Below are 20625 nucleotides of genomic sequence, written 5' to 3' on the forward strand. Positions count from 1 at the left end.
ACTTCTTCAAAAGTGACAGTTTTTCAGCCCTTATGCATTTCAGACACTAGAAAAATGGTTTTTTTGGAAGGAGTAACCCAATCTCTACCTACCAGATAGTTTGTATTCTGTAGTCATCTGGGTTCAGTGTGTTCTCTTTAAAAAGTTTCAAAAACTATATCTTCACTTTCTAGTTACCTTGTTTCAACCTTGTTCCAGTTTGTGTTGACCTTAGTAACTTTTTTGTCTGCCTTCTTTCTTGTTTTTTCTTGTGTTCTGTACTGTTCCAATACAGACTTGACTCGTCAATAATCAGTAGACATATGCAAGGCTGTAATTCCAGTTCATATTTCAGATGCAGTATTCAGAGTGTCTTTGAGAGCTAGTATTTGTTGCTATCTTAAGCCTGTAAATTCCTTCTTTGAGATAAAGCACAAGTGGCAAAAATCAGATACAAACATTTTCTTTGTTCTCTGAAATTGTGTTTTTAAAACTCAACACTCTTAGGATGATAAAGGCTCTTTTCAAAGTGCTAGTAGGTCTATAGTATATCTTCTATCTACCTTGCAGGTAAATTTGTTCTACTTTTTTTTTTTTTTAAAGTTAACATAACAAATGATAGATGTCCATTTGTCTGAGACTCTTCACCTCTGTCTTGGAAGTCAAAGGAAAAGGGTATTTTTGCCTGCCTTAACGTATCTCTTTTTGTCCATGCATCATAATGTTATTCTTGTAATGAAAACTTTGTGTCAACATCTGCCGCAGGCTGAAAAATTCTGTGTCTTTATCTGGTACTTTTACTTGCAAATTACACTTCCTAGATGTGCTCTTATATTCCAAAGATTGATATACTTCTGTAGTTTGTCCATGAAACAAAGATTGTTTATATTGTGGGTTTTATTGCTTTTTTTAATTATTAGATCTTCTGTTACTTTGCTTGATTTGTTTCCTTTTCTTATGCATTACTTCTGTGTATCTTGATGCCACAGAAAATCAGTAACCACATTCAGGTTGTATTCAGGACTAAAAGGATCTACCTGGTTCTCTTCCCTGTATTTTTCTATATTGCTACCAGAAATTCTTAGTAGCTTAATGAACTCTGGTACAATTGACATGTTACTGTTGCTTTTGGTTCTCCAGCTCTCTATTGTGTACACACTCATACTGTTCTACTATTTTTGTAATCAGCAATATGACAAAAATAGACAAATAATGCCAGCAAAACTCCCAGGGTTGTTTATCTAATCAATCAGTGAAATTTGAGTTCCAGGGTGTGATGTTTCTGTAGAACATCAATAAAAATTGTTTTGCCATCACTGGGTTAGAAGTCAGTAAAGGTTTTTTGGTTTTTGTGGGGTTGTTGTTTCCCCCTCCCTTACTAGAAGAAACCTGCTCTTCCTATTTACTTACTCAGTTATATCTTCTTTATTGCAGAGGAGTTATCTCTAAGCATCTCTGTTTCAAATTGCCAGGTCCAGGAGAATGTGGTGAGTCATATGCATTGTATAATAATAGTGTTTATTTACTTGGGTATTATAGAGTAATTGGTAGTAATGGTGTTTGGATAAGAAAGCAAAACCAGAGTATTGTAGCTGTGTTATATACAGGAAATAATCTACTTACCTGGCACAGCTGTTAGTTTGTATGAATGTATGTCCCTGCTTACAGTGCTGATAAGTGGATCCTTTTCAGGAAAAGTTTGTTGTGTTTTTCCATTCCATTCCAGGTAATGATGGCACCCTTTACAGAATTTGATTAATGTCAAATGTAAATATAGCTTAACCAGTACTAATTAATATGCTCACGAACATTGTGATTACTCCTGATATTTGTGATTTCTTTTTTTCCTACATTAGGATATCAGCTCTGTGTACCAAATATTTGCTGATGAAGTGCTGGGTTCTGGTCAGTTTGGTATTGTATATGGAGGTAAATTACATTAGATTCCATTATGTGTTTATTAAGGTAGAATGTCTGTCTGCTTGATGTAATTAGCCTTTTCATATTTGCTTAGCTATATCTAGAATGTCTAGGTGAAGTTTATCTTGTTAAAAGTTCTGTTTGGATTACTGTGTGCCTCTGCAGTTTTATGTACTGTATTTCTTGCAATTAATTTTTTGCATTTAGAGTTTTGCATTGGCATCAAAATCAGTTTAGAATATACATTGCATTTTGACCACAGTAAACTACAAAGCAATCTCTAGTCTGAATTTGGCCTTGCTTAATTACTTTTTTTTTAATTGCAAATTCTAACACTGTTGTCTGTATTGTACAGTATTAGAAGTCATGTATTTAAGGAGGCTGTCAGTTATACCTGCTTTTAATGATATGAGATGTGGCCAACGGCAATTAGAAAAAATATATAGTTTATGCTTTGACAGTATTTATGCAAGCATATTATTGACATATTTTATACAAACAGTTTTGCTACAAATTTCTGTCAGCAGGATAAAGTAGAGGGAGATTTGGTTTAGGTTTCAAATGTAGTTTTATCACTTCTAGTTTTTAAAAACTTCTATCGCAATGTATAACTTGTTTATAGTATGTAATCACAAAAAGAAGTAGCACTAGAAATGCATCAAATGAACTGTTTCTCCTTTTTTTGTTTCCTTTTTTTTTAATCCCATGTGTTATGTATCTCAAGTATTGAGAAAACCACAGACCATAAATCTGGAAAGAAAGAAAGAAAGAAAAAGTGATAACTAATGATTTAAAAGTGGTAATGTTTCTGCTTCTGTCATGTTGTCTTTCTAGTCAGGAAGTATTGTGGCTATGATTTTTCTGTGTGTCAATTGTGTAGTTAAATACTTTTGTCTACTACTTCTGAACTGCTTGGTGGAAATGCATTTTGATGGTCTGGTTTTACATCACTCTTTAGAGGGGTCTATTTTTTTTCCCCTCTGTATTTCTTAAAGCATAGTGTGAACCAAAGTGTGCTCCCTCTCTTATGAATAGAACATGCACAAATGCAGACAGTAGTTTAATGTTCTGATTTTATTTCTAGATAGATTCCTAAATTGCCTTTTAGATAAATCTCAGCTTGGTATTTTTCATTCTTCAATCCTTATAAATGCTTATAAACATAATAAATGCTTATAAAAGGCTTTTATTATATTAAATCTTTTCACTTAAAGATGCCTTAAAATATATAGGGTATGCATACTCCCTTTCTGAAGATAAAATCACAAGCTGAAAGAGCAAGAAAAGAGAATATAAAAGAATATTCTTTTGCTGGCTGTGCACACTGTTTAATTGTTGCTGGTGTTTGGGGAGACTAGATGTGGTAGTAACTTCTAATATTGGCTTCTTCCCACCTGTGTAGTCTTACTGAAATAATGGTAATCAAACTTTTTATTTAAACTAATAAAGGTAAAATTAAAATTAAGTTGCTGACATTCTTGTGGGGTTTATTTTTTTGTTGGGTTGGTTTTTTTGGAGGTTTGGGGTTTTGTTGTTTTTTTTCTTTGGTGTGTCCTCTATTCTAGACAAACATTTACAAACTGTAAATCAAGAAGTTACAGGATATTGATACCCAACTCCTGGGTTTTTTTCAGTGAGAACTATTTCCCTCTGCTTTTTCTATTTTGGTTAGTTTTGAAGGGTCTGAAAAATGGAAACAGTAAAACAAAAATTCCTGACAGTTTCTTACTGATGTAAAACTTGCCCTGAAATCTAGTTAGTTGTGTTTTACTTAGGAAAAGGAATTTTCAAGCTGCTTTTCTATTAATCTTTCCTCATGTTCAATTTTTAGCTCTAGTCTAGCTTCTGTAGTTAAGTATTTTGTTAGTTTGGCAGTTTTGCTTTATGTTCTCTTGCAACCTAGCATTTGTCTTCGGGTTTTGTATCTAGCTCATAATTTATGGTATTTCTGGTACATTTCAATATAATTTGATGTCTAGTGGAGCCAGAGTTATTTTCTCTGAGTTCAAATTATAGCTGGGTGCTGTGATTTCTAATATTTTGCCTAAAAATTGCTGATTTGTAACAGACAGAATGACAAAACTTCCTGGAACACTCTTTTGAGACTTCTGGCTTTATGCTGTTGTCTGTGACCGTCCATTATACAGTGTATACTTTCCTTAGGAGTAATGTAATCTTTTTAAAATTTGTTTTGCTCTCCAGTTTTTAGTTCTATTTGGTAACCTTGTAAACTCTTTTGGACCTAGAGTGATATCTCCATTAGCCGCTTTACTTCATCTGCTGGAGATAAGCCTGGTTTTGATCCTTCGTTCATGATGGTGCATCAGTTGCTTGGCGCAGCAGCCTTTGGAGCAGTCCCTGTGCCCTGCCTGAGCCCTGGCCACCCGTACTGACTGCAGAGCAGCAGGCGAGGCCTGGCTGGACGCTTAGCGAGGCCTAGCTGGGCTCCCCGCAGCAGTGCCAGCAGAGTCCTCTCTGCTGCTTGCACTGTAGCTCTGTGTGTCGTCCCTTTTACTAAAACGGCTTCCAAGCTTTTCACTGAGCAGATAATGGTTTGGTTTTTTTTCTTTGGTGAAGACTTATTTGTTCTATATTAGTTTAGTGTTAAATGTCATAGATCATCAAGGTCTTGCAGTGTGTGATCCTGTTAACCTCTCTGTTGTGAATGTGAGAGAAGTCAGTTTAGCAGTTGTGGAGAAGCTGGGTAAGCATTTACACCTACTCACTTTAGTCCTTGAAACATCCTATCTGTGTATTGCAGAATTATTCTCATTTAGCTGATGCAGGTTGCAGTGAGGAATAGCATTTGGCGCTATCAGCCCATTTTTTTTTTCTTAGCACAACCTTTTAGAGCTTTTTGATCATAACAGACTGCCTTTGGGTGTTAACACGTTGTTCTTCATGGCACATAATTACTCTCACGTTCCCGTAGAGTATTAGGTATAATTTCCTGTGCATGTGGAGCCCATGAAAGTATGAAACCACTGGAAAAGACTTATAGATCTTTCTTCACGTTTGTCTTGAATGGTTTTGTTGTTGTTTGTTTTTTTTTCCTTTACATGAGAGGCAATATTCTGGGAGTAGGTGTTACTTGCTCATATGCAAGTCCTTTGCACAAGCAAAAACTGCACCTAATACATCTAATGTCAATGTGCATACCTGACAGCAGAGTAGTAACTAGTTTAAGTTTATCTAAAACACTCTGAGGCTGATCACTTCTTGTTATTCACATACCAGTTGCAATTTAAAATGTAAATGTAGTAATACCATACACTTTGTACAGAATATACTTGTTTCTCCAAAAAAGAATTTCTGCTGTAATGTTGTATAGGTATGAATTGCTTCTACCTCTTGATGGCTGATGTTGACTGTCTGTTTAGGAAAACACAGGAAGACTGGAAGAGATGTGGCTATCAAAGTCATTGACAAGATGAGGTTTCCAACTAAACAGGAAAGTCAGCTTCGTAATGAAGTAGCCATTCTCCAGGTACAAAAATATTTTTGGAGCACATTGGAGTTTTTTGTCTCAAGCCATTAATAAGATTTTTATGATGTGTGTAAGTGCTCTGAATTGATTTCTAAATCTGAGTACGTGATTTCTGAGTCTTTTTATAAGAGGGAATCTTAGAAGAGAGGGAAATCTGAGCGTTTGGTAGAATTGATAACTTGGGGGTGGTATCTATGCCCTATTGGGGATCCACTGAAGATGTGTACTTTGACTCTATGTTGTCTCCTACAGGTAGCAGGAAACTCTGTATTATTTTTGATTGTCTTCAACTCCTGGCTCCTCAATCTATGAGTGTTATTCTTGTGTGTACCGTACTCAAGCTACTGAGTGTATCAACTGTAAAATTAATCATTACAGATAATTTGTGTTAAAACAAATTAGTCTCACTAGTGATAATATGCATGTTTCGTAGGTTGATGTTTATGTTTCAGGCTAGTTTCTTGCCTCAGACATTTTGGGTTTTTTCATCCCTAACTCTCTGTTTAACTGCTTTTTGATTCGAGGTACAATATTTCTGTGTAATTCAGCATATTTCATACCGTTTTATTTTAACGATGAACCTATACTGCTTTATTTTAGAATTTGCACCACCCTGGGATTGTGAACCTGGAATGTATGTTTGAAACTCCGGAACGGGTCTTTGTTGTGATGGAAAAGCTGCATGGCGATATGCTAGAGATGATTCTTTCCAGTGAGAAAAGTCGACTTCCAGAACGAATAACTAAGTTCATGGTGACTCAGGTTGGCATTCAGTCTCCCTTTGAGAGAAAAAGCTAGATTTGTGTCCTGTAATTATATGAGAATAGAGTTTGAAGAAGGGTTTTTCTGTGTTGTTATTTAAAAGAGACGGCAGTGAGGGCTGCACATCTAATGAAATTTGAATAAACAGGGAAAGAATTTTGAATGTTAATTATGTTAATTTTTTTGCCCTTCTTTCCCAAGACATAACATTGTGGACATCCAAAGATGCATGTCAAAACAGTAAGCATTCAAAGAGACAGAGAGGGAGGAGGGGGGAAAAAAAAAAAAGAAAATCAAAACCAACAGTTCCAAGTCTTGATAGGCTGGAAAAAATAGTACTTGCAGTTTATACAGGTTAAGTCTTGAAGGCTGTGTTAATACAAATTACTGTATTGCTTAGCGTGTGTGGCTTTTGACACTTTTGATCCACTTTAATAGTTCTGAAAATGTTCTTTCCTTTTCGTAGATACTTGTTGCTTTGAGGAATTTACACTTCAAGAATATAGTGCACTGTGATTTAAAACCGGAAAATGTATTACTAGCATCAGCAGAGCCATTCCCTCAAGTGAGTGAGGATTAAAAAACATTTCTTTCATCACTTTTCATTGTTTTGTTTTTTTTTTTTAAGAAATACAGGCATAGTGGCTTAAAAGGTGATCTCTTGTGGGACTATTCAACTGACTTAGTCTAGAATTGTGAACTACATGTATTATAGTTGTCTGTCTGTTGGTTCTTTTTCTAGCTCTTAGCCTAGCTTTGTGCTCAGTGCTCTGTTTCAGTTTCTTTCCCCTCAGACGTGGATCTCATCTCATGGTGATGCTGTGTACCAGCATTCTTTCCTCCAAGGAGCCCGAGAAGTACAACTACTGCCAGCACTTAGCAAAAGACTGTGTAGACTATTTTTATGATTGTGAAGAGTGCGTGGAAATCTGTGTTCTGGATTAGTGAGAATAATCTTGTGCATTTTCCACTGGACTAGAAGCTTCAAGACCAGTCCTCATTTCTGTTCCAGTGCTGTTTGACCTTGGGAAACAATTTCTTCCCTGTTGTGCATCTCCTCCTCACTCTTGTCTGTTTTGCTTATAAGCTGTTGTAAAAAGGGTCTGACTCACTTGTCACAGGACTTGCTCAGGGATCTTTGTCATCAGTTTGTGTGATGTTGCATTGTAATATGAACTAAATAGCTAATTTATGTAAGAGAAATGCTGTTCGGCGATACTGAACAGTATTTATGTACCGTCAACACATACCCCAGTCAGCTATTACCTTAGATACCTTGGATTCTATGGATTTTGTGGAGGATATACAGAAATTAAAATCTGCTAGGTGGCATCAGGGAATTGCTTCCAGTCCTGCGACATTAATGCAAAGCGGAGCGGCCTTTTGGAGAGTCACTTGTATGCTTTTAGTGCACTGCTTTTTCTTACACCCTGAGGACTTACTAACTTGAGGTTAGTGTTGAACTTGATCTGGATCCTTTTTTCTGTACAAGTGTCTGCTGTGTTCAAGCTAAGGAACCATCCTAGAACTGTGATGATTTGAGCATCAGTGCAGGTACCAGCTGTTGATGCTTTTTACCTGGATGACTGTTGGACTCTTCTGCCCAGAGCTGGCTGGGTGTGAGTTCTAGCTAAAACTCATCGTTTGATTTCCGTGTAGCTGAAGCTGCCAGCTTGAGGAATATGATTAAGATGAATGTGATCTGGCTGGGATTCATGTGCTTTTTAAATTTTGGTTCTGTGCCTGGTGAGGGTGTGGATTTGCCTCTGAAAATGAATTTGTAGTCAAGTTTTTTTTTTGTCCTTATTTGCACACTTCTGGCCATTTACTACACAGACTGCCTCAGACCCGAGTCTGTGCAAGGCCAGTTCAGGTTTCAGTCTGAAGCATGGTTGGTCTGCAGTCTGGAAAACCAGCAACCTAAAATCTTAACTGACTGGCTCAGGTAATGCTTCATCTCTGTTTCAGTGCATACAATGTTTAAATGATGGCAGAAACAGTATCAAGTACCGCTCTGGTCTTGGGTCTTGGCATGCTTTGGAGATCAAGCAGAGACTTCTCAGTTTAAGATCTATTTCTTTTGCAGGTGAAGCTGTGTGATTTTGGCTTTGCACGTATCATTGGTGAAAAGTCTTTCAGGCGCTCTGTGGTGGGGACACCTGCTTATCTTGCCCCTGAAGTGCTCAGGAGTAAAGGTTACAACCGCTCTCTAGACATGTGGTCAGTAGGAGTTATTGTCTATGTGAGCCTCAGTGGTACATTCCCATTTAATGAAGATGAGGATATAAATGATCAGATTCAAAACGCAGCATTTATGTACCCACCGAATCCCTGGAAGGAAATTTCTAGCGAAGGTAAAGAAATGAATTTTCTCTATTAGAAAGTCTTTATATGTAGATAATGCATTCAGATGCTTAAACCTCAAGATTTATCCAGATGGGAATGTGAGAATTATTGATAGTTTGAGTTTAGACTCTCCCAAAATTGATAAATATGAGCTGGCATATATTTGTGAAATATAAGTTGTCAAATATAATGTTTTAGATCATTTTCAGGGTAGGAGTAGCCAATAGATTTAGCAAGGAAAATTAATTGCATGCATAAGGATTGGGATTAAATAACCTGAAACTTCCCAAAATTCCCAATGAAAAGTTAAATCACGTGTAAGCATTTGCTGAACACTGGTCTCAAAACATACTTTATCTAAATTATAATTACAGAAATTATTCAAAGTTGAATCTGCAATTTTAGTTTTGTACATCAGCAAGTGAAACAAAACTTGGATCTAAATGTCAGGTGTGACCAATCTAGAAGTTTACGAGGTTGGTCGCTAGAGCTCTTCAATGCCAGCTTTGTTATTAGTAATGTATATATGATTAACACACAGGTAGATGTGGAAGGACATATGCAAAAGTATACAACAGTGGTAGTACCGGCATCATTTTGGAACACAGGATTATGCTCAAGTTATTTAGGCACTTCTGAAAATCACTAAAATCAGTAGCGAAAAAGATTAACAACTAATACAGTAAAGCTTATAGTGTTTCTATCAAAGCAGGGGGAAAGCTAACCTCATACCTATTTCTTAGCCTCATTTAACATAAGCAAAGCTAAATATAAAATTCAAGAGCTTGATTAAGTTTAAAAGTTCAGTACGATATACACACACACAAAAAATTACTTTCACTGAAGCATATGAATTATGATAGAGGTGATTAGTAATTAAACAATATAATTTTTGTTCCTCTTTGCCAGCCATTGATTTAATAAACAATTTGCTTCAAGTGAAGATGAGAAAACGTTTCAGTGTTGACAAGTCCCTTAGTCACCCGTGGTTACAGGTAAACCCATCTGCCTTTTTCACAATGTTATAATGGGCGAATAATGATTTTTTTTGATGAAATCCTTCAGAAGCTTATTAAAACTGCTACTATCGAAGTCTGTCAACAAGCATTCATGGAGGCTTGAGTATGTCTGACTTTGGTTTTACATTTTATGTGCTCCAGGATTCTGCCCATCTGTTAATGTCTCCTTTCCTCAAGGACAATTTTGTCTTGCTGTCTCTCCCGCCCCTTACTTTCTGTCTGACATCAACGTGAGAGTTTTACTCTCCTGGCACCTCTTCTGAATGTGGGCAGTGATAAGTGCATGGAGCCCAAGTGAAATCTATATCGAGACAAACATTGTTTGATCAGTGCTGAAGCGGACACACAAGCTGGTGTGTGCTGTAACTTGTAGTCATTGTGGAAGAGAATTGTTTGGAATGTAATTTATTCGCTTGTTTGACACAGGTTTCTTTCACAGCGGTTTCACAATACTGTATGCACGTATCCATGCACACAAATAACTTCAAAGACGTTAAGGCGAAAATCCAATTAATTTGGAGTACAAACAATATTGTAATGAATCTAATTTCATGTATGGGTCTATATACAATTAATTTTATAATAAAGCTTACATAGCTGTCTTGGTACAAAAAGTCTTCATGATATACAGTATTACAACCTTAGATACTAGCCTATTGAATTTTGAACCATTCCTTGTGGACCCTCTGTTAGGATATCTTGGGGGGGTGTTTTTGGTGTTTTTTAACAGATGTTGATTCTATCATGTGGCTATTTATACTAAAAGTAGAGATAAACTGCAGAAGAACTTATCTGTGAGAATGTAGTGCTGCTGTTTCTTAAACTGCTTCCTTAAATCTCTTTTACTCCTTAGGATTATCAGACTTGGCTTGACCTCAGAGAATTTGAAACGCGCATTGGAGAGCGTTACATTACCCATGAGAGTGATGATGCACGCTGGAAAGAACACGCTTATGAACACAACCTTGAGTACCCCCAGCATTTTATTATGGCTCCTAATCCAGATGACATGGAAGAAGACCCTTGATTTATTCATTATGCCAAATTGTGGCAGAGAAGGACACTCCAGACAGAAACTGAAGATAAGTTTTGGAACAACTGTTGCTCTTTCTGAATGCTGTACACAGCGTACAAAGCCCCAAAGGATCCTGCATTGACATGGGAATAGACTGTCGTCTGACAAGCTTTTCTCCATCTCTGACTTAAACTATGAGTAGTTACTGGACAGTGGGATAAGCCCTGTTGGGTAACATTTCACCAAGCTGTGTGGCTACAAAGCCATTACTGAGGTGTAATGTGTACAGATTGAGTGGTTTGTGTGTTTTTCAAGGTTGTTTTGTTTTTTTCATAGCCTACACAATAAGAATTTTGTAATGGTTTTCTAATCCCTATTTACTAGGCCATAGAGGACTGTTTTCTGTTACTTAGATACATCTCCCGTTTCCTAAACTGTGCATGGTGAAAAGAGATTGTAAAAAGAAATCGGTGCAGAATACCTTGGCTAGTAGCAAAACATGATGGTTTAGGTTGAATACAGCTTCATAGATGAAGGAATAATTTGCTGCTGTTAAGACAGTTAAATATGTGTGTCTTTGCCCTAATTGAACTTTTCTCAGATAGCCCAAAACAGAAAAACCCGTAACTTCTTACATTCCTCTTGAAATGCTAGCTGACAATCTAAAGAGAGGACAGTCAAAGCTATGCTAGTCCTTTATTTTGTCTGTTAAAACAGAGCAATAAGCCACGACAGTGTGTTGCTGTGCAAGGCTGGCACACATCATTGATGCACACCAAAGGCATTTTGCCTTAAAACTACACAAGTATTGCACAGAGAGCACACAAGACTTGATGTAGCATATCCTTTCACTCTGGAAAAACAGCTTCTAGCAGAAGGATGTGGAAGAATAGGGAAAAACACATGCAGCTTTCTTCTGTTGTTTTGAGGTTTTAAATTTTTCTAATATTTTTCTAATTTTTTTAAGGTTCCCTGGACTTAACATCAGGAGTAGTTTGTAGCCTGCTAGCTTGTATCTTAACTCTGCTCGAAACCTAGGAGTAACAGCGGATTATCAAATCACCTGTTGCTTCTGCCAGGGCAGCTGGACTGTAGGAGAAAGGGCTTCGCCTTCTGACCTTGACCTGCATCCCCTCCCTGTACTGTGCTCAGTGTTGGTATTTCAGCTGAAGGAAGAGTCCAAACCCAACTCCCAAGACAGGTTTTTATGCAGAAGCCTCATGTTGATGGATTCCCAACCACTTACTGGACTTGTGGCATAATAGAGAGGAAGCAGCAGTTTTCTATGGAAATGATTCCTTCAGAGAGTGGTGTAATGGTTAAAGTTCACGGTATTTCAAAGAAATTTGAGGCTGTGAATGCTAAATGCAAATGGAAGAGGGGTTTTTTTTCTTTTTTTTTTTTTTTGGTCCTATTTTAAAAAATAGAAAAGGCAAAATCTGTCCTTTTGTGTGGGATAACAGCATTATGCTGCTGGAAGGTGCTGGATGGCTGTACGTATGCCTGATGTGCTGATCTGCTTAACTGGAGCTGGGTTTGAAATACTTTTAAAAATACCGATACAAGCTTGAACTGCAACGTCAGTGATAGGCTTTGGGGTAGCTCCTCTCTCTCCTACAAAGATTTGTGTGTGTGTGTGTGTGTAGATAAGTATTTTTTTTCTACTGTTATTCAGGTAATAAAGCAGGTGAGCAGACTTTTCTAAGTTTAGATATACATGCATCAAATTTTACATGGTTATTTCAGGGCTGTCAGCTGCTTGCAATGACAGAGACCTGGCAGTAAAGTCAGTGGCAGTTGCAGAAGTATGTACCCACAGGTAGGTTTGGGTCTCTAACCCATTTCTTTTCCTATTGCCCATAATCTAACCACCACTGCATTTTGTAGGTGTCTAAGTTGGTAAAGGCTGGACTCTGGCTTCCCCGTTAGGATACATCAAGCTTGGTACAAAACTTGTGTGCAATCTGTAGGGCAGTTTCCTACAACCAGCAGCGTGCAGAGCATTTCAGCCCTTCAGACCACCCTGCATCCTCTCTCTTAGCATGTGTTTTTCTCAGGTTTGTGCAAGGGGACTTGCCTGATGGCAGTCCCTGCCCCTCCTACACTGGGCATCATCCTCCCCCTTCCATCCTGTCAAGGCAGCGCAGAGGAATTCAGAAAGGGCGGAATTTGTCCCTTAACCTTGCCATCCAGTTAAGGCAGGGTTTCCAGACTGATTCTTTGGAGAAGCACTATTTTTCATCTTTGGAACCAGAACAATCACCTATGAAGTTGGTAGTCTAGCACTTGCCCAGGCTTGGCGAGGGAAGCAGCCCTTTTTTTTCAACTTCCACTGCTCAAGTGACCAAATTTCAGTGATATTGCTATCTTCCATCCTAACTGTAATAATGTAGATACAGTCTGGTTTTAAACTTCAGATTTTATACTTCAGCTGTCACTTCAGGTTTTCCTGTGCTTTGGGGTTGGGTTTTTTGTTGTTGTTGTTTTAACGGAGGGGGAAAAAAAGCCAGCTCAGTCACTTGAAAAAGCACAAGAGGAATAGAGGAAGGAGGGGACAACCATGAAGTAGAAGGCCTGGCTGATGTCTCTCCCCATGAAGTCTGCTCTGCTCCAAAATATTAAGACCTATTTATTCTTCAAATTGTATTAAAAAACCAAAAATGCTGTTGGCCTTTGGAGGAGATTGCCTGATCATATGTACAGACTTATGGGGCCAGACAATAGAAGCCACAAGTGGCTAGTAGTTGAGGAACCAAAAAATCAGACATAATTAGAAGTAAACTTTCTTCAGAGTAGTAAAATTAGCTGAGTTTTTTTATTCCCTTTTTTCTACCTTTACTGCAAACTTTGACAGCAGTAGGTTACAGCGTTTAATATCCTTACCCCTAGATGAATTAAGTTGCGTTCATTCAAGAAATAGTGCTATGATGATGTTAGAAAAAAGCTCATGTAAAATTTATAGGCTCAAAAGGACACTGTCAAGTACTTTTATATTTTTATACATCCCATTGTTTGTAAATATCCTCTGATAAGCTTGAAAATAAAATTTATTTCCCTATCAGATTTGTTCTTTTTATTTACATGAATTCTCTCCTGTGAAATGTTCTTAGAAGTAAATGTTTCTTTATGCTTCCTTGGCTGTGGATCTGTCATTAGATATGCCTTGCTGTGAGAATTCTGTTAGAAATTAGATTTTTAAACTAATAATTCTTTTTGCATGGTTCCTGTCACCATTCTCTTTATAAAAATACCTTCAAAATGTCAAGAGATCTGGTGTTTTCAGCAAGTACCAAAACAAAGTACTCTAGTAAATATTTACTAGTGGAAGCAAGTTAAAACTTGTCAGCAACAAACAGATGTGCTAAGGAGACTTTCAGTCAGCTCTATCGTAAGAGCCCTGAAACATTGTTCATTCTCTGCTCTGTGTATGCTGGTTCCTGTACCTGCAGTGTTTGATTTCTACATGTACAGGGTAGGTCAATCAATTGGTTTAGTGTGCAGCACTATAATTACTCTGAAATAGCACTCCCTACCAAAACGTGGCCAGGCCCTGAAGCATAGATTGGTGTGAGAAAACTGCCTGAAGTAGTAATGTGACATTCCCTGTGCTTTCAGTTCAAAGACAGCTACATATGCAGTATTTATATGCTGAGTAAATTATTGCAAAACATTTAGTTTGTGAAATCATAAAATGCAGGACTCCATTCCTTTTACTTTTTTATTTAGTAAGTTGCTATTGAAAGCTACTACTATTGGACTTATTGCTGTAGTATTTAGAATTACTTCAGTAAAAGTTCACCAAATCCAGCAACAGGCGGTAAGGGAGACTTTGATTCTGGCTTATGTTTCTTGTCAGGATGGACAAGTCTGTGGTGAGGCAGCAGGGCAAAGAAGTTAAAACAGTCCCCCATCTTCTTGGGATTCATCAGCATATCATAGCTGTGAAGTAACTGCTCGCGAGTGGCTGTGTCACGTGAATTCTGCAAGAGCACCTAAAAAAACCAAACCAAAAAGAATGTAGATTATAGCCCTTCCTGCTTTCCTATGACTTCCCTCATACCTGCAATTGCTTCCTGCATCCTTTTCACTTATACTAATGTAACAGTGCCCTAGTGTTCAGTAGAACTGGCGAGATCCCTGGTGGAGCTCATACATCAATGTATATGTAGCCAAGTATTATGTTAAATACTCCTAAATATAATATGATGTTTACTTTGAGGGATCCAGAGTAACTTATGTCTAGGAGAAGCAACTCTTTGATCTCGCACCTATGTGTTGTTTTAAACAACTTTCTTTTAAAATCAGATTTTTATAAAAGCTCTTGCTGCTTGTAGATTAGGAGAGCTTATGTACCTGTAAACACTATCATACCTGCAATCGGAGGTCAATGCCCATGTTCTTTAAAAATTCCCGCTGTTTTATGGGGCCTAGTGTGGCTGTTCTTCCCTGGGCCATCTTTTGAAGATAGCTGAAATCAACATCTGCTGTCAGGTCTGCTGTACCTGGAGCTCTCAGCACATCATGAAGTTTGTGATTCTGGAAACCCTGAAAAATTAAATTGGAAGATTATACTCAGCTGTAGTCCTAGCTACCACAGCTGGTGCCAGCAAAGACTAAATTGGGCATGTGAGGAGCAAAAATAGCAAATTACACTTCGAAAATTTGAGATAATCTGAGCCCTTGCAACACCTATCTTATCTGTCTGGCAGAAACCCTTATGGGTACTGATGAAGTAAGTACTCAGTTTTGTGACTGCAGCATAGTATGGGTTTTGCTATTATGGCCACCCAAGATCTTTGTCTTACAAGAACTTAATGATCCAAGTGACAAATAAAAGAGAGTATTTTGGCTTCTTATTTCAGGGTAAATGACCTACCCGGAAGGTGTCAGTTTTGGTTCCATCATGACCATAATCAGCAACCAGCGCAGCCCCACCATCCTTTTCTATACGACAGGCAAGCCTCTGAATGATGACCCCAGCCTCGGGACACACTTCCACGTGATCTCTCGTTTCTTCAGGCTATAGTGCGGGGTTCAAAGATCAAAACACCTGTATTAGCAAACAAGTACAGGCCAAGAGTTCTTGACACTTAATGTCTTGTGATTGTTGTCACTTCACTGGGGCACAGAGGGCCAGGAGTGCATTCTAGGCTACTTAGAGCTTGAGCTAGCTTTTGCTAATTGTCATGTTCAATTAGTGACTGCTGGATTTCAGTCATCTCTCTTATTAACTGAAATGAACATTTTTGTAACAAGAATACTTGCATCAGGTGAAACTGCGTTAATGGAAATAGCTCCAGCTGTGCACACCCTTCAAAAAGGCCTTTCTGTAGGAAACTTCATAGTTGGTTTTAATCTCAACTACTTCATTTTGTAACTTTAGAAAAATAAAGTCTTAGACACTTCCAACTGAAGGTCAGTATAGCACAGAAGTACCCAGCTGCACCAAGTACGGTACACAGCAAGCTGAGAGCTTGGCTTAGGCAGGGCCACTGTGGAGATGATGTGACACATGCAGTGCAGGACCCACCCTGTCACTTGCTACCTCAGTTTGCTCTCTGAAGTGTTTTGTCTGTTTAAGCTCTGATTTTGCAAGGTTTGATGTACATGTTTATTTTTGTGCTCAATTTCACAGCATACAAAGTTAAATGCTTGTGGAAGTTTTGCATTTGGAAATGGTAAGTGGTATTTACTCATTTATAGACTGAGAACCCTCCTCGTGCTGTCAAAGTAACTGAGAAGTGGTAAACGTAATTGAAAGGGTCAGTAAAGATCTAAGTACAAACTCCGGTAGGCATAACCGTACCTGAATAAAGTTTTCTGTTGCAGGGGTACTGGATGGTGACAGGACAAACTGCAGCTGGTCAGGAACTTCTGGATCTATATCAACCAAGACCTCACGCCAGCCTTTCTCTGTTCTCTGTTTAATGAACCCAGAGTACTCATTTTATGCTTTAGCGGGTAGACACAGTATCTTGGGGTTTGAATTGAATTGATGTGTCAAGCATTTTCACAAAAGTTTTAAGAACATTGTATGCTATTAACAACTATTCACTCCTATTTAATTCCAATAACTGCCTTGGAAAAAGTCTGTGGCAGAGACTGCTCTGCAGAGTCAACAAATACGGGTTTAACTATACTTGAAAGGAATGAATGATGCTGTTAAGAAAAATGTTGCGTCTTCTACTGGCAGTGCAACGTGCAACTTAACAAAATAAAATCAACTTATCCTACCAGTGATTTTCATAAATTATCAAATTAAAGTTGAAAGTTTCTTCTGAATCCTAACTAACCTTTATTTTGCTATTCTCATTACCATTCAAATGAAAGCCCTTCAGAGCATTGTCTTTGTTAGTAGTGGTATGTAAAATAACGTTGAAATTAAAAACTGATTAATGTGGCATAAGAAAAAAACTTGACTTAATTAAGCAAAAAGAAATCACTTGCTTTCTACAAGTTTTTCCATTCAAGAACAATTACTAATTTTACAGTTACCATCTGCGTTAAGCCTTATTTGTCCAAGTTCAGTTACAAATATTTTATCACCATAGACAACGCATGTGTCTAGTTTGGAACTCTAATTCTGTTCTTCCTCAAAGAGCAAAGGCATTTAAGTAGATGGTGACAATTACAATAATATTTTTGCTGTACCTGAAACTTATGTATTGGCAGGGCATCAAAAAACTCATGTGCTAAGTAAAAGCTGTAACCTGGTGGAAGGTAAAAAAAGAATGTATTCAGTTATTAACACTCCCATAGCAGCTTCCATTTGAAAATTAAAATGTTTTTATGAATTTTAATGAAGCTAGTTAATGTGGTTGTGAAATAATTATCATTACTTCCAGCTTGGATACATCAAAGACAGCATTTCTACAGCTAGCTCTAGCTTCCAGTCCATGAATTTTAGATTGGTATCTCATGAAAAAAGATTCAGGCAAAGCCAGTAAATGTCTTCCCATGAAAAGAAAAAGAATATATGAAATTGGGTAGCTATCCCAAAATGAAGGTAGTCAGAATAAGTAGCAGTTACAAAAATGAGTTAAGATCCCGCCTCAGACTCATACAAGAAGAGCAAATATGTATATTAACTACTTTTCTACCAATTATGAAGGCTGGCAGAGATGTCCTTCATTATCAGAAGCTGCAAATGGAGGAAGGGCAGCTTCTTACCTGGTGGTACATCTTGAATGTCTCTGTACCAGAAAATGGGAATTCCAGTCTTGCTAACGCCTTTCATGTAAGCAGACATGTCCTCGGGGTTTGACTGCACCTTCCCTCCTGTCAGCATCAGTGCTTGGGTCTCACTGAGTTTGGGACTCACTTCTACCAGATGAATAGAGACATCACATTTACTAAGTAAAGAGGCAAGCTGGTTGAAGACCTATAAAGGCAGATGATTTCTATTAGGCACAGTCACACGCTGTACACTTTAAAGGTTTAAGATTTAACCTTTAATCTCATTATTTATATTCAAGATGAAAGATTTAGTTGGCTTTCATTTAACAAAGTAGTCTCAGTGAAAGAGACTGCAGTTTGCTCCTCCAGAAAGAAGTGGAGATTTCTCCATTAATTTTAATAAAAGCTGCTACCCTTTTAATAATGTTGGCAAAACAGAGCACACATTACATAGCTGTAAGGACAACAACATGAAATGCTAATTTAGAATAGTAATAGTCTGAGAGTGAGTAGCTCCTCTAATACCTGCAGAGGCTTTAGCATTAGGAGAAAAATGGTTCTGTTGTACCAGACACCATAAACAAAAGTGCTTGATATCCTGCATTTCACTGTGCTTATTAGAGTTATTTTGTTAATATATGTAAATAGAATAAAAGTTCTTCTAAGGTACTAAATCCCATTAGCAATCTGGTTTTGGGTCAGTATTTTAATTAAAACAGCCATGCAAGCATGACTGAACGTGAGTTAAGTCAGAAGAAATAAGCCCCTTAAATCCCCAAAGGAACTGACACAATTTCACTCCTGTATTATTCTCCCCCCGCCTTCCTCCTATTGCTTGCACTGAGGCCTCCCTCCCAGTTACACACAGCAGCACCTTCCTAAATGGTTTCCAGTTTGAATGCTGCTTTCCTATACAGAAGTAATTTGTAATGGAATATTCCCACCCTCCCCTTCTATCAAGAGGTGTTGAAAAGATTACACGCGTGTCTGCAGTGTGCACACACTGGCCCATGTTCCACTTTCAACTCAAGAGACCTTGTCTCGGAACCATGCCTATCTTTGAATTAGAGTCTAAGCTGTAAATCTCCTGACTGAAATTGTTTGCTTACAGCAAAACCTCATTCCTTCAGATTTCAGTGTAGCCACAGAATAAAACCAGAAATAGAGAACAGCAATATCAGTTTTCACCTACCCGTAATATATCATCAGTAAGAGTGCCCCTCCCTGGGCCCAGTTCCACCAGCTGGAACGCTTTAGGTTTGCCTGTGGCTATCCATTCACTGATATACCATATTCCTATTAACTGACAGAAACAACACCAAGAAAGAGTTACAGTAATAACTTGAGAACTTGTGAAAAGCGATAGCTGCCTTTTCCCTGGTAATAACTAAGATACTATGCAATATTCTTGCTCAGGATTTTAAAGTTACAAAAAATCATTATGATACACAACTTTGACCTCTTTAGGTATTAAAATCACGCTTGTTTGTTGTCAGCCCAGCAGAAGCAACTCTCCACCAGTAAATAGGTGGGACTCTTTTCCAGCTGGCGCAAGAACTTTTTGTACTTAAGGCTCAAATGCACGTCACTGTCCGGCTGCCTCTGAGCAGCTGTTCTTCATGGCAATGCATTTATCAACACAGCATTGAGAGCAGCCTTTAGCCAGTCTTCACTACTGGAAATGATACACAAACCAGAGTGAACCAGACCAAAACCTGAAAGTTACTTTTGAGAAGAGTTTTCATACTGGGGAACTATCCTAACTTTTTAAATTTATAAAAAAGTTCTATGAAAAGTTTTTATTTATAAAAAAGTTCTACAGAAATGTGTTACTAAGCACAGATGGTGTCCCAGATTATAACACATGAAAGGCCTCCCCCATCTTCCAGAAAAACAAAACACCCCTTCCTCCTCCAAAACCAATTTTTTCTTTTGGGAAATAACTTGAAGCCTCGCGTCTATTGCTCATCATTGCCTTTCAAGTATTTTGACATCGGTAACACACACAAATACCGGCTTGGAAATCACAGCTAGCCCCCTGTAGCTTAAGAACGAGAAAAAGACTCTTAGGGCACAAGGAAGTACACGTTACCTCTCCAAACACCTGACTTATTTCAGGTGAGGTGACAAAATCCCCGGTTTCGCCGATGGCGCCGCGGTGCGTGTAGTAACCCTGCGGGGGGAGAGGGGAGAGGAGCCGGGGCCCGGTGAGCGGCGCACGGCGGGGCCGCTTTCCGCCCGGCTGCGACACTACGGGCTCCGGGTGCCCAGGCACAGCGCTCCCGGCCCGCAGGCCGTGGCGGAGGGGAGCCCCTGGCCCGGCCCCGCCCGCACCTGGCCGGGGTTGGTGAGCGCCTCCCGCATGTACTCTGCCACCGTCACCGGCCCGGTGGCCCGCAGCTTGAGAAGCAGGTGCCGCAGCAAGGCGGTGGCCCGGTTGGACCCCTCGGCCTCCGGCTCACCCCCCGCGCCCGAGGAGGGTCGCGCCGCCGCCGGAGCTGCGGGGAGAGGAGGGGGGAGATCAGTGGGGCGGCTCGCACCCCGCGGCTCCGGGGACGGGGGAGAAGGCGGAAGTTACCATGGTGACGGGGGAGCCGACGGCGGCCGGCGGAGCCCAGGACGGCGGCGAGGAGCGCGCGGCGCGCGGGCAGCGGGACCATGACAGCGGCGCCAGCGTCTGTCACCTGCTGCTGCTCCTCCTCTTCCTCCTCCCCGGGTCCTGGCCGCTTGGTGGCTGTGCTACGTTTCACCACCTGCGTGAGGAAGAGACAATGGATAAACGCCGCTGAGAGCAGGCGAAAAACCGGTTAGATTTGTCTGAGACGCCCGCTCTCCGCGTCCCCCTCCGGCGAGGCCCGTACCCGCCCTTCACCCCACTTGCAGGACCTGAGGTCCCGCGGGACCGGAAGCGCGAGCCGCGC

At 39.3% G+C, this 20625-nt stretch overlaps 2 protein-coding genes across 7 annotated transcripts in view; one reads left to right on the forward strand and one right to left on the reverse strand.

Moving 5' to 3' along the window:
* Positions 1-13586, forward strand: part of PRKD3 (protein kinase D3) — a 46477-nt gene extending 32891 nt beyond the window's left edge. For all 5 annotated transcript variants that reach the window (XM_054822779.1, XM_054822783.1, XM_054822782.1 and 2 more), the window contains 8 exons: positions 1414-1466; positions 1836-1908; positions 5280-5386; positions 5987-6148; positions 6615-6713; positions 8235-8502; positions 9404-9489; positions 10367-13586. In XM_054822779.1, coding sequence (XP_054678754.1) covers positions 1414-1466; positions 1836-1908; positions 5280-5386; positions 5987-6148; positions 6615-6713; positions 8235-8502; positions 9404-9489; positions 10367-10540 — 1022 coding nt within the window. In that variant the 3' untranslated portion in view covers positions 10541-13586. The remainder of the gene's footprint in view (positions 1-1413; positions 1467-1835; positions 1909-5279; positions 5387-5986; positions 6149-6614; positions 6714-8234; positions 8503-9403; positions 9490-10366) is intronic.
* Positions 13587-14236: 650 nt separating this feature from the next.
* On the reverse strand, positions 14237-20592 carry NDUFAF7 (NADH:ubiquinone oxidoreductase complex assembly factor 7). Of its 2 annotated transcripts, XM_054822797.1 has the most exons (10): positions 20283-20592; positions 20039-20202; positions 19797-19877; positions 18897-19007; positions 17699-17909; positions 17180-17238; positions 16335-16448; positions 15405-15548; positions 14900-15073; positions 14237-14520 (listed from the first exon to the last, which is right to left on the reverse strand). In XM_054822797.1, exons 1-10 carry the CDS (start codon positions 20362-20364, stop codon positions 14308-14310), a joined length of 1353 nt encoding a protein of 450 aa, XP_054678772.1. In that variant the 5' UTR covers positions 20365-20592; the 3' UTR covers positions 14237-14307. The 2 variants fall into 2 exon arrangements, with proteins under 2 accessions (XP_054678772.1, XP_054678773.1); XM_054822798.1 differs by lacking the exon at positions 14900-15073 and having other exon boundaries at positions 20283-20558.
* Positions 20593-20625: the final 33 nt, after the last annotated feature.

This window comes from Grus americana, chromosome 3 (genome assembly GCF_028858705.1).
Source record: "Grus americana isolate bGruAme1 chromosome 3, bGruAme1.mat, whole genome shotgun sequence".
NCBI classification, from domain to species: Eukaryota; Metazoa; Chordata; class Aves; order Gruiformes; family Gruidae; genus Grus; species Grus americana.